Source organism: Berghia stephanieae, chromosome 3 (genome assembly GCF_034508935.2).
Source record: "Berghia stephanieae isolate SIO BIC M18660-M18661 chromosome 3, UCSD_Bste_1.3, whole genome shotgun sequence".
Lineage (NCBI taxonomy): Eukaryota > Metazoa > Mollusca > Gastropoda > Nudibranchia > Aeolidiidae > Berghia > Berghia stephanieae.
Genome location: NC_088362.1, coordinates 19,108,648 through 19,123,714, shown reverse-complemented (window position 1 = coordinate 19,123,714; position 15,067 = coordinate 19,108,648). Strand labels below are relative to the sequence as shown.

Genomic DNA, 15,067 nt, shown 5'->3' with positions numbered 1-15,067 from the left:
AAGGCCGAAACGACCAAGTGAAATTACCCCTCCTCGGTGATATTCAACAAAATAAGAGGAAACCGTCCAGGTTTATGTTTCCCCACTCAAGAGTGGATGCCCACTTGTATTCGTCAAAACCTTCGACATTGAGACACTGGAATAGTCTCACATCTCCAATAAAAGAAAAATAATGGGCTCTTTGGAATCTTCAAAAATGAAGTTACAGGCTTAAGAAGAAGAAAAGATGAAGGAGGAGGAGGAAGAAAAGTAGTAGTAGTAGTAGTAGTAGTAGTAGTAGTAGCAGTAGCAGCAGCAGCAGCAGCAGCAGCAGCAGCAGCAGCAGCAGCAGTAGTAGTAGTAGTAGTAGTAGTAGTAGTAGTAGTAGTAGTGATATAAATGAAATAAAACCGTATATTTTAGTCAATTTTATTTGTAGTTTATTTTTTCTACAAATGTACACAGAGCCCAACCGATCCTATCCAAGAACGCCGTGCCCCCACTGTTAGTCATCGGGGTTAGACATGATATAGAATATTTATATATATATATATATATAATGATATAACAAAAATAGTAATAGTAATATGCAGGTATGAAAAGATAACTTTCATTGTAAACAAAAATATCACAAACGCATCATGTATAAAAACATAATAGGGAAATATTTCAGTATTATATTATCAATATTTAAGATCAATTTGTTTGTTGTTTTTTTCCTTGTAACAGAAGAACACAATGAATACATATTTCTTAACGATTAAAACATAAAAGAAGACATTTTTAGTGGCAATTAGATCAAACCACGACACTCTATGGGGCAAACAAACAAACTGAAACACCGAATGGAGATCTGAAACATTTATGAACATGCACCCAATACATGGCTTTCTACCTTACAAGTCACTAAAAAATCCCCACCATTATTTATCAAATTAAATATGATGGTTGAAATGCATTATCATGGAAATATAAAATCATACAACAGGCTGCTATAACTATAAGAAAAAGGGAAAGAAATTTTATGAAAGTATTTTATCTTATAACAATAACTCAGTGAAAGACCTAACTCATTTGGAACCAAATAACAAGGCAAAGGAAAAAAAAAAGAGTTCTCCTCCACCTATCGATATTTCATATTCAAAGTCTAAATTTAAAAGAAAAAGATTTTAAAATCACGAAAATAACATCAATTGGGGAATTGAAACAAATTATCAAAGGTTCCTGAATTATTGTTTTAAAAAAATGTTTTAATATTGCTTACTTTTATATAGCTCATATCAGTACCAGTTAAATAGAATTTGAGAGAATACGTCAATAAATTACAGATAAAAAAGAGTCTATCTGCCCTTATAAGCATTCCATAAAATAATAAGAAACGGGATGAGCTCAATACAGAGAAGTAGATTCGGACAACAAGGAATGACCATTTTGAATAAATCCCACACTACACAACCTCACTAAAAAGAGATTCACTCAAATCGATACATACACTTTATAAATAAATTATCTATATATAACATACTGTAGACAGTTGGTATATAAGTAAAAAAAAATCCCCTCCCCCAGAAAGAAACATCCATCTGAATGCCGCCATCCTCTTAGCAAATGACCCAGGGCAAACAAAATTAACGTCGCTCCAAAATAACAGTAATAAGCCACGAAAAGGAGAAAGGGAGGAGGGAAGAAGATACGGTGAAGGCGTGGACCAATACAGAATCACCCCCCCCCCCCCCCCCCCACCACTTTCCCATGACCAGTGGATAAACATTTCCCTGCTTCGAAGAGATCTCCACAAAACACTTTTCATGAAGGTTTTTCAAGATACGGATCTTATTGTTTTGTTTTCTTAAAAAGAGTTTTACGGCACTTGCAACACATATAGGTCATATCAGCGCCAGTAAAAAAAGAAGAAAATGGATAGTAAAAAGTTATAGAATTACAATTAAAGCACCCAAGAATAAGCAAGACAAAGGGAAATTGGTTCAAATAGGGAACAGATGTAGATTCCAAGAGCACACTATCAGTGTACTTTGAGATCACCTAAAAGTCTCATCCAGACACAAGCACAGGTCCCACCTAGAGGAACACACTCAATATTTTACAAATCATATAGGTGTAAAAGGAAAAATAATACAGTGCATAAAAGAGAAATGATTTACAAGGAAAAAAAATATCATTATCTAAAACTAACACATTTGACTGTTTCCCTCCCAGCGAGGGCCAGGACAAAATCAAGTAATCTCATTCCAAGACAAAGACAGAAAGCAAGTTGGAAAACAGATATAGGGGGATAGAAATAGAAGACACAGTATATACCTTCCTGCCCACTATGGGAGGTCAGGAATCCCACCCAGAAGATACGGATCCAATGCCAAGTTCTTAATAAACTTTTTGTTTCAACATGGCTGATTTTAATACTTTCTTCTTGTCTGGCTGTGTGTAGAAAGAACTAAATTTTGTTTTAGCTATCCAATCATATTAAAAAAAAAAAAAAAAGGTTTGAAACTGCATACAAATGGTCTTAGCAGAGAAATAGTGTGACGCGTCATTATCATGGAAGTGGAAGACAAAATTCAAAATTATAATACATGAATGTTGGGACAAGGAGCATGCTTGACATACATCAATTGCTTATTAAGTTTCATTTTAGAATTTAAATAGCGCTTGCGACCATTTTAGGCCATATCAATGACTATTAAATAAAAGTAGATTGTAAACAACACAGTTAGGTATGGGACATTGAAGTGAGTGCCGGTACACTCTCGGAGTCACCTGTACTGAGGGAAATAATTCAATTTGAAAAACAAAACAAAAATAAAAACCAACCCCAAAAAACCTTATCAGATCCTGACAATATGTGACCTATGTGTCTAACCTGAGACAACTATAGTCATACACGAGCTGACAAGGGACATTCAGATGGTTTCTAATACCAACTCACACAGATTGACAATTAACAACAAAATAAATATCCTTTCTAACAGAAAAATAAAATGCCAAATCTCAGCATCCAACTGCCTCCCACACGACATTAGATATCAGCCCTCGGCCCTGATAAAACTTAGCTGTGTACTCCTTAACGATAGCCACATAGAAATGGACATTGAACATAGACTATAATCCTGACAACCTCCTGCTTTTTCACAATTTAAACTTACCAGTCTAGAATATAAATGAATTAATGGCAGAAACAGGGACAATGAATTCTTTTGTTTAATCGTAAAAGTATATTTTCGATGCTTGCAACAAACTATAGGTTGAGTTTAAGTGTCTGGGAATTAGTAAACAAAATGGTAAAATAAGATTATAAACAAAGTAAATATTTAACTTAGAATGATGTTACTGGTCATTTCAGTATTTAAAACAAAAAAGATGGTTCAATACAAAGGGGAATTGGTTCAAATAGGGAACATATATAGATTCCAAGAGCACACTATCAGTGTACTTAGTTTGAGATCACCTAAAAGTCTCATCCAGACACCAGCACAAGAACCCACACTAAGAGGAATACACTCAAAGGCTTACAAATCATATGTTAAAATTTTTTAAAATTACAAAAGAGAGATAATTTACAAGGGAAAAAATATCATCTCCCAAAACCACATCTATACATTCGACTGTTTCCCTCCCAGCCAAGGACTCCGACCAGGGTCAGGACAAAACTTAGTAATCTCATTCCAAGACAAAGACAGAAAGCATTTGGAAAACAGATAAAGGGGGACAGAAGACACAGCAAGTACCTCCCTGCCCACTATGGGAGGTCGGGAACCCCACTGTGAGGATCTAAGAGAATCATTGGTGAAGTAGGTCAGCCTACATTAAGTCAAAGTCAAAGCCCTGCCATTCCTTGTCCTAATTCATACATTAAAAATTTGTTTGTTTGTGACCCATTGCCTCAAAACAGTATATGTCGGAATGAAGCAGAGAACGAAATAGGGATTTTAAAGGTAACTTTAACTTGAGCTTTTATACAGCTCAATACCCACTTAATGTACTCAAAGTGCTTTAAAAAGGGTTCCTGACCAACAGCAACAAGTAACATTATGTAGAACGAAACATGATGCTTGTCAGGCGATACTGTTAACGGCCAGGTACTCATTTTATACCCCAGTAAGGTGAAAGAATGTGAGTAAATAGCCTTTCCAAGGACTCAACTATGCGTCGAGCGGGGTTCAAACCCAGGACCTTCCAATCCAAAAGTGAGTGTCATACCACAAGACCTCATAGCACATAATGGGAAATGGGAAATTTTTAGTTTTTGCCAGTTTAAGAAATCGTATTCATTCTCTTCAACTTCAATAGAATATCAAACCTTAATCTAAAACTCATATTCTGGAGAATAAATTCAAACTTTAGCCTCTAATCCACCCATACATGATACCGTTTTCAGACGACAGGTCACAATTTATCTTTTACTTTATTCCTGTTATTTGTATAAGATCTAGATATTATACAATATTATATATCTGGAATATAATTTCTGGCATGAGTCAACAATCCATACGTAATTAACACTTCATCAAATATATTTGGGTGGAGAAAAAGAAAAGAAAAGAAAAGAAAAAGAACTGCAATTTCATCAAAATGACTATAGAGGAGGAAGACAGTCTGGATTAGTAATAAGTCTTTTTAAGCGCCAAAGATTTCCATTAATTCTGCCTAATTTGTTTAGCTCTGGAAAACTCTGTTGGTTTCTATCATAGCAATGTGTAGCAGTTCAGGGGAATATGATAGGATTACATAAAATATTAAGTGGGATTTTTGTCCGAGATGCTGAAAATTTTGGGAAAATGTGTTCTAAAAATTTATCCAGATATGATACAAGGGGGAACAAAAAGAATAATTGAATTAATTAAAACATAGACTTGAAATACTTAAATGACTACATACCAAAAAAAAAAAAATCAACAATGCCCGTATGAGGACCTGACCTGATAAGAGCAACTGGAGTAGCTTTTCCATGAATGCAATTATGGTAGGCAGTTCACACTGCTGGCCCAAATTGAGAAAGGAAGGAACATCTGTTCTGAATATGAATACTTATCTGCAAATTATTTATAAATTCTAATAACTTTACTGATTTTCACTGCAAGTATTTGAGGTAAGTATAAATGCCTATGGTTGGTTTGCAACAAATTAATTACACACATGCTTGAAACTGGGAAGAAATCTAAAATTTAACTTTCATCAATTTCACGAGTCTTGCAGGGACAGTTGGTATTTGATAGAACGTACTATTTCAGTCATTCATCTATAAGTGAAGATAGAAACAATTTTGCAATAAAAAGTTACATTCAATGTATTCCAATATATTCTCACACATGGTGCAGCGTTATCATTGCCTTTGTGAGCTCATAGCCTGATACTTCCCATAGAATTACATTGCGCACGCACACCCATGATCACAAAATAAATAAATAATGTGAAATTGAATGTAAGCTTCAATTTAACATACGAAAACAAGACAAAATGGACGTTTTGGGTTTCCCATTTAAAACAAAACAGGATAAAGGGGAAATCTGAAAAGTCCATTTTATCTGTTTTCGTATATTAAATTAAAGCTTACATTCAATTTCACATTGTTATTTATTTCTTCGAGCTTCAAGCAGCAACATTTACATGATCACAAAAAGAAAGTAAGCAGTAAATTATATTCAATAGAACAGACAATGAGATCGTTTTCTACCTTGAGCACTCAAATCGACAACTCACTTTTCACTTTTTCATTTTTTTGGGTGATGGTCACTTTCTGTGTTAAAGGTAAGCTATGAGTTCCCAAATGCTGTCAGCACTTTTGTTTTGCTTTCCTAACTTTTGTTTTTAAGGATTTTACGGAGCTTGCAACACATTTAGGTCATGTCAGCGCCAGTAAAAAGGAAGAAAATAGGATAGTAAAAACATTCCAGATGTAAAATTAAAAGGACTTGAGGAAAAAGTAAGACAAAGGGGAATGGTTCAAATAGGAAACAGATGTAGATTCCAAGAGCACATGATACTTAGTTTGAGATTACCTAAAAGTCTCACCCAGACACCAGCACAAGATCCTACTGAGAGGAATACGCTCAAATGTTTACAAATCATATGTTAAAATAAAAAAAAAGAACAATACATAACAGAGAGATGATTTACAAAAATCATATTAAAAAATATAATCTCCCAAAATTATAACTATACCTTCCCAGCCAAGGACTCTGGCCAGGGTCAGGACAAGACTAAGTAATCTCATTCCAAGACAAAGACAGAAAGCAATTGGAAAACAGATATATGGGGAGGTCGGGAACCCCACCCAGCTTTTTCTTTTTTTTTTGGGTGATGGTCACTAGCTGTGTTAAACATAAGCTATGAGTTCCCAAAGGCTGCGATGTAACATGTCAGCAATTTTGTTTTGCTTTCTTGACTTTTACAGTTCTAGGAACACTTTGAGGTCATTGAAGTATCAGAGAAATGAAGGAAATGAGATGGTCAAAAAAGTTTCAGATTGATCCAACAAAACAAGCCAAAAAGGACTAGTTCAGAAAGAGAAAAGAAGTAAATCCAGTCTGAAGGTTACATATTAGTATTTGTTTTTAAGAGTTTTGCGGTGCTTGCAACATATTTAGGTCATATCAGCACCAGTAAATAGGAAAAAATGGGATGGTCAAAAAAATTCTAGATGTACACTTGAAAGCAAACAAGAAAAAGTAAGACAAAGGGGAATGGTTCGAATAGGGAATGGATTTAGATTCCAAGAGCATACCATCAATGTACTTAGTTTGAGGTCACCTAAAAATCTCATCCAGACACCATCACAGAACCCCACTAAGAGGAACACACTCAAATGCTTACATTATCCATTAAAAACAACATATATAACAATACATAACAGAGAGATGATAATCAAGGAAAAAAATATCTCCCAAAACTTTAACTATACATTTGACTGTTTCCCTCTCAGCCAAGGACTCCGACTAGGGAAAGGACAAAACCAAGTAATCTCACTCCAAGACAAAGAGAGAAAGTAAGTTGGAAAACAAATATAGGGGTATAGAAGACACAGTAATTGACCTCCCTGTCCATTATGGGAGGTCAGGAACCCTACCCAGTATCAGTATTTTTAGTCTGGAAGTCCCAATCATTCACAAACACAGGGTTCTCACCAAAAGAGAAACACTCAGATCTTCACAAACATACAAAATAATACAAAACATTTACATAATATAATGACAAATGATTTATATGACGAAATAAGGGAATCATGTTCCACAAGAATAAACAACTGATCGCCTCCCTCTCAACAAAAGACCACATACAGGGCCCAAGAAAAAAGGAATTGATCTCCTTAAAGGACAAATTCAGAGCTGGCTGGATGGGCAAATAGTATAGGGAGGAAAATAAAAGAAATAACATCGTTTAGACAGGGGGCCTAGATATTGATGAGAAAAAATACAAACAAGTGTGTGATCTAGAAAAAAAAAATATGTCTAAATGAATCACAGAAAAGCAAATGGTATGAAAGTCATCAGAAACTCATACTTTCTCATACAAATTTTAATATATTCCAGTAAAGTTAGTCGCTTTACGTCTCACATTTTCTCACCATAAACAGGTGTAAAATATGTACCTGGCTGATAGAACCCCCCCCCCCCCTAATAAAAAAAACCAAAAAACCAAAATTGTAATTAAGGATCTCAGGTATCTTGTCCAATCCCACAAGTTAATTGCTACTGTTTGCTTGGGGACCCTTTAAAATGCTCTGAGCACATGCGTTGTATAAAAGCTCCAATTTGTTTCTTTTTCATGACTTATTTCAATTTAGACATACTTTAGAATTTAGCTCAGTCTGAAAATATGTAGCCTCGCAATGGAAGTCCAGGAGTACAATACTTGTCTATCATTTCCATTTTGCCACCTTTAGGCCAATAAAAAAAAATTAGTGCTCATTTTTTGGGGGGAGGGTTTATGATTGCAACAATTATAGGTCAATTCAGCGCCAGTAAAAAGGAAGTGATAACATAGCTGGACTTAAGTCAAGCTACTTTCAATTTAGTCAGTTCTTATTTTAGCCTCATTCCAAAAACAAGAACACAGAGCTGAATGGAAGGGACGGTTAAAATGATTTTAGTGGGCTAGGCAAGACAACCAAGTTGGTCAGATTTTAACCTCAAAGCTGATGGGTAGTTGCTCCCAAATCATGACAGGACCTACAACCACTGTAAGTAAAAGTTTTGTATAGGTTTTTGGGAAGGTTACTACCACAGAAAAAAACAAACAAAAGAGGTGGACCAATGAAAAATTGAGAAAGAAGAAATGTGTGTGCCAAAAATAGTCATTCGATATATAAGCGAAAAATGACAAAGCTAACGTGAGATAACATTAACAAAACAAATCAAACAAACAACAAAATTATTATTAAAAAGAAATTTAAAAAAAAACAAAAAACAAACAGCTTTATTCATCATGCATATTGGTCTTCTTATTCTTGTGTTGAAAAAATCACAGAAAATTTCAGTGGCGATGCAACGTTAGTATATTTATACAGATATATTTGTTATATTTATATATATATACAAAATAAATAAATTAGTTTTTATTATACAACGTTATGAATCAGTAATCATGTTCTCCTTCCACAAATAGAAAAGAAAAAAAAAAAAAATCCAATCGAAGGTTTGTTGTCAACCCAGCTGTCCTGAGACCAACCAAATAACTATATCATGTACCTGACATTGAAAACCTAATGATTGAAGATTGATTATTGATGGATGAACAAGTAGTTGGTTTGTTTTTATAAACAAACAAACAAAAACAAACGATTCTATATATATATATATGTAACATCAACAATTGTTAAAATAGATAACTACATTAATATTTATATTCTACTCGCAACGGTGAATGTTATACTGGCTATTTACAAGAACAAAAATATCAGAATAGAAAGTTTACTGGTCAATAAGAATGTTATTTTTTACTGGTGATGTAGACATCGTATTTCAATTTTACATTTAGCATCAAGATACCTAAGGAAGCACACACACATACACGCCCCTCACCCCGTAACCCCCCCCCCCCCCCCCCACACACACACACACATAATCTCTCTCTCTCTCTCCCCCACATACAATTATAATTCTTAACAATTGAAGCATCGACCAGGTTCAAATACAATCATCTTCCATCCAGTCATGTTGAAGTATTTGAAGTAAAACAGTCAAATTTAACGCAAGTTTAAAATAACTATATATTTAAAAAAACAAAAAAACAAAAAAAACAAAATTGTAACAACAAAAACAACAACCAACCTCAGTAGCAAAAATGTAAGTTAAAAATTCTATTGCTGATGATACAATGTTCATGTACAAGTATTCCGTCCGATTCATAACATATCACAGACCCCTACGGATACAGACATGTCCATGTTCCTGTATAACTCTTAACCTTCCAGTAAAATCTAACTGTTCCGTTTCATTTAGTAAGATGATCAAAGGATTGTTAAATAAAGTTAAGACTATCAGACTACAAACTTTCATAGTTTTGACGTCATCTAAAAACTTGAAAAAAAAAAAAATAATAATAAAAAAGTAAAACCAAAAATTATTATGTGTGCTCAAACTAAAATTACTCTAAGGTACTCAAATTAAATTCTAATGTACTTGAACTAAAACTACTCTTAAGTTGATTAATTTGTTTAAAATATAGCCCCCCAAAAAAAAAAAAAAAAAAAAAAAATGCATTCTTTTTTTTTTTTTGACATGTAATTATAAATATGAAATGTAAGAAAAATAATGGCTCAAAATTAAGGTTATAGAGAATAGTCTGTATATCTAAAAGGTAGGATTTTGGATATACAGGCACCCCAGTCTCTACTTCTATCTTTCAATGTGAAATTTATATACACAACGATCCACATTTTAATTCAAAATTGATGAAATTTCTAAAAGACGACAGACCGTGTATATGACGATATGGCTGTTTTAAGTTAATGTATGTACTCCATATCAGAGAGGTTTTAAAATTGAGTCCTACTTAATCCACGTTTATGAGGTGAGGGCAGTCAATCAATTAAAGTATTCCTCAATAAACTTATTGTCACACATGTGGGAGTACAAATATCTGAGTGGCAACAACTATTTTTCTAGAAGGATTCATTTTTAGTTTACTTCTATGAGACCAAACTCAAAATATATACTTCATGAACACTCAACGATACTATGAGTAAAGTTACATGCACAGCATAAATATTTTATTGTGTTTTAACTCCAAAACGTTTTCCTTTAATATTTAAATGAATTAACAGGAAATGCAAGTAATTACTTGTTCACTGAAATATATTGTTCTTCAAAAACTTTGAAAGGGAATAGAACAAAAAAAAACAAAAAAACAAACAAAACAAAAACAAAACAATTAGTTAAAAAAAAGTTTCTGCAGTGAAAACAGTGTGTGGTATCTAAGAATAGAAGTTAAATTTCAAAAGCTTTAAAAAAATTTTTTAAGATAAACATGTCGAGACAATTCCTCTAGCTTGAAAATGTAATAAATCTTACTGAAAACTTTTCAAGATTAGAAAAATATAACTGAAAAAAAATAAAAAAACAGAATAATCCTTCCCCCTTATTGAAAAAAATAAAATAATCCCTGAATATTCCGAGTTGTCTGGTGGTGAAATTAGAAAAATGAATCAACCCGCCATCACAAAAAAAAAAAATTGTAGATAGTCACAGCCATTTTGTTGTATTATTCAAATGCTGAGCCCAAAATCACAGACAAAACAGTTCAAACAGTATTTATACATCATTAGTATAACAATATTACAACTATGAAGTAGCTTATCTGAGTATCAGGAAACATGCCAATGGGTAAAAGCTACAAACCAGAAAATATTTTAATCTCCGATCACTCACACACAGAGTATCAATGTGAACATAACAGTAAATAGACATGTCGAGCCAATATCTAGGGATAGATAGCTACTCTGTTCACAAGTCTTTACTTTAAACTCAAACCATTCATAGTAAATACCCAATCTCTATCATGCAGGATATTTTTTCAACTTCAACTTTTTGCAAAAATTCACATCTTTACCTTATAATTGAACAACAAAAAATTCATAATTTAAATACTACCAACTTTGTAACGGTTTGCATTATTTTTAAAAAAAGGGATCCAGAGTTGGTTAGCAATATTGCACTATCATTTCAAATATAGGAATATCATATAAATGTTTAAAAAATAATTAAAACGAAATATAAATCACAATTCTTTCTCTCTTTTAAGTGCGCCATCAATCATTTTTGATCCTAGGAATGCTTTTCAAAATTGAAAGCAAATAAATGAGAAAATAATAAGTGGAAAATTAAAAACAAGGAATGATTAGTGTGGAATGAAACGGTACAAAACTGAATGTTGTGCTTTTCATCACCTCTCTTTAATTAAAAAAAACAATTGCTAGGACAGGAATGGTTTCCGTAAAAGATAAAAGTAGGATATCTTATAAATAAGAGATCATCATGTAAAATATCTAACATTCACAATTTTGACTCATATGCAAACTCCATGCGAATTAAATATCCAATATTCAACTAATAGTTTTTGGTTAAACACTATTTTTTTTCCAAACAAAAACAATCACCACACTTTTTTGGACACATTTATTGCATTTCTTTTAAGTCTTTATCGCTCTGGATGCCTTCGGTCTCATTCCCTGATGGCATGTAAAGTAGTTCAGAGCCTTTAGGCCCCATGGAGAAGGGGTTCATCCCAGTTTCTATAGAGTGAAATGGACAATATCAATTGCCCGCTACCCTTTGGATAGGACGCCAGTCTATTGCTAAGTACTTTCTACCAGATCTAACAGACACAGCTACCCAATCACTGCTGGGTGGACAGGGTGTGAGAAAAAAAAATCATGACATCACTCGGGATAGATCTTTGTCACTTTGCGTGTGAAGCGAGAGCTCTACCAACTGAGCAATCATCAAGTACTCTATCAAAAAAAGTCCAGGCCTGATACCATTTTCGTAGAAAATTCACATCTTTGATGTAACAGTGAGCAAGTGGACAGGTATGCTGGTCTCGGTGAGTTACGTTATACTTTCATACTTTATTTTTACTGCTAATAACTATAGTCTGCCAATATTAATGGCACACCAAGTTAGTTATTTCTCTCATTTTGTAGGTGAACCGCCACCTAGGGGCACTTTTTCCTTACTTTTATTTCTTAAGCAATTTGAATGCCGATTTTGATATGTATTAACATTCATCACGTTTTTGATTGGTTAACAAAATAGAAGTAAGGAAAAATGCTGTATTAATCACTAATGAAATGTGGGAGTGTTTAATTATATTGTAATCCGAAAAAATGTGTAAAAAAGAATGAAACGATCAATAAAGAAGAAATAAAATAAATCATTAATCTCTTATGTTTGAGCTTAGCTCTTGTTCAGTGCCTCTTTTTTTCAAAATCTCAAAAAGGATAAACGTAATTTTCTACAATTAAATTATTATAATACATAAGTAAGATTTTAATTGAAATAGCTTTTTTATAAGAAAAAAAAAAAAGATGAAAATAAAGATTTTAATTTTCTTGTACAAATGCTTCATTAAAAAAACTAAGAGCAATTTTATCAACTGTGATTTATCAACAGCTTTAAGAGAAATTATTGCATCTTCAGAATCGTAATGGATTCCCTATGAACCAATAACCATCACCACATGAGTCATGAATGGAAACCAATCATTAGCCAACTGGTAAAATCATTAACACTTCTATCATTCACGACAATAGGAAATGGAAGAGTTCATTGTATATGTTTAAAATATATATATATATATATATATATATATATATATATATATATATATATATATATATATATATATATATAATATATATATATATATATATATATATATATAAATCTTGAAGGATTGTGGTGTGAGTGATGAAACGAACTGTTGCAATGAAGAGTGATAGAAATGAGGGATAGTAATTATTATATAATCTAATCAATGACCACGTAGTAGTGTTAGTATAAAAAACATAAATGGATTGCTTCTTCATGAAAAGAATTATTTCTACAGAGGTCACTTGCCAATATGCCTGGTGACGAGTGTTACGTTTTGGTTCTCTCTCTCTTTCTCTTTTACTCTCGTTTTTTTGTTTTTTTTCACATCCCCTTCGCTGGTTAACCAGAAAAATAATGCATTCTAATAATAATAAGGATTATGATGATGATTATTATTATTATTATCATTATTATTTATTATAATTTAGTAACCATTTCTGTACAGGAGTAAATTGGGATATTGTCTTCTCTCAAAACGATGATCTTTTAATTAATCTACTTTGTTTTTGTTCTTCCCCTCCCCCCCCCCCCCCCCCCCCCCCTATCTTGTATATCACAGTTAACATAGTTCTTTTTAACTACTTGATTTTCCAAATGAAACTGACCAAGGAGGAGTTAACATTGTATTTAAATACAATATACAATATGAGCATTTATATAGTGCTTGTACATGAATTTACCATGTTTAATGTGCTTCACAATGTCATTTATTCCTCTAGCAGGCCATATGGAACCATATTTCATTTCAACAGTACTTGTTGCTTGAATTCTTAAACGATAATGCAGTGAAACGATTTAAATTGGAGGGCATCATAAAATACCCCAATCATCTTTAATTTTGTTTTAAAATCATTCCAATATTATTATTAGCCATTAGAGGAATAGCTTTTTTTTCAAACAGGTCATGTTTGTTTTTAAGGGTTTTACGGAGCTTGCAGCACATTAAGGTCATGTCAGTGCCAGTAAAAAGGAAGAAAATGGGATAGTAAAAAGTTCTAGAATTACAATTAAGGCATCTAAGAAAAGGTAAGGGGAATTGGTTCAAATAGGAAACAGATGTAAATTCCAAAAGCACTCTATCAAAAGTACTAAGTTTGAGATCACCTAAAATTTTCATCCAGACACAAGCACAGGTCCCTACTAAGAGGAATACACTCAAATGTTTACAAATCATATAGAATATGTAAACAAAACATAATACAGTGCATAACAGAGCGATTTACAAGGAAAAAAATATCTCCCAAAACTATCTATACATTTGACTGTTTCCCTCTCAGCAAGGGCATCTGGCCAGGGCCAGGACAAAACCAAGTAATCTCATTCCAAGACAAAGACAGAAAGCAAGTTGGAATACAGATATATGGGGATAGAAGACACAGTAAGTACCTCCCTGCCCACTATGGGAGGTCAGGACCCCCACCCAGTAAACAGGTCAAACAATCCGGAAAACCAATGTTGTTTTGTAAAAGAGATATCCTGACAATCTAGAGAATTGAGTTAAATGTCCCTTTAACCAATAAAACGTTATATATACCCTTATATTCTCATTCATATTCCATCCACCTGGCACATTGGTAAGCGACGACTGAAAAAATGACAATTCAATTATTTAAATTATTATTTATTTATCATTTATTTACTGTCTAATATGCATGCTAAGTCTTCATCAGAACTGGTACCACTTTTTGTCTTTCCACTTTCCCAGTAGCTGGTGTGCGGCCATGCTGAACTGCTCAGCGTGAATCATCATCTGCTCCGTCCTGTCCTGAACCTCTCCAAGCTTTTCACCACGTTCGTTTAGCAACTGGAGGAAAAAAAACAAAAACAAATAAAAGATTGCTTTGTCAACTCATTTTTCCCAAACACATTCTGCTTATTGCACAAACTTGCTTAATGGTATCAAGCTTCTAAGCAATGTTATTTTTAACTCTTTTAGCGCTGAGGCTATATTCGCATTTCCATCACAAGAGGGCTGACACCTGATTGAGGCAACATGAAAATGACAAGCTAAGACAAAGCGACATTTGAATTCAGCACAAAAGTTCGGACTAAAGGCCAGAGGTATGGCCTTTCTCAATTTATCAAATTAATATATAAAGTGTAACTATCGGTTCTTGGTTGTATATTTTTACATTTTTGTACATTTGCATATATATATATATGTATCCATTGTCGCCATAGATTCTCAACTTTGTGTTTATACATTTTATGCATGCCACGTCTGTAAACGAATTTCCATATTTTTGGATGAATAAAGTATA

The 15,067-nt window shown here is 33.2% G+C and overlaps 1 protein-coding gene across 4 annotated transcripts in view; it reads right to left on the bottom strand.

Annotated features, from left to right (window-relative positions):
- Nucleotides 1-13,112: 13,112 nt before the first annotated feature.
- LOC144967289 (syntaxin-binding protein 5-like) overlaps nt 13,113-15,067 on the bottom strand; it is a 91,447-nt gene continuing 89,492 nt past the window's right edge. For 3 of the 4 annotated variants that reach the window (XM_078904345.1, XM_078904347.1, XM_078904346.1), the window contains exon 30: nt 14,346-14,610. In XM_078904345.1, coding sequence (XP_078760471.1) covers nt 14,473-14,610 — 138 coding nt within the window. In that variant the 3' untranslated portion in view covers nt 14,346-14,472. Of the gene's footprint in view, nt 14,611-15,067 lie in introns of all 4 variants that reach the window. The other variant, XM_078904348.1, reaches the window with a different exon arrangement.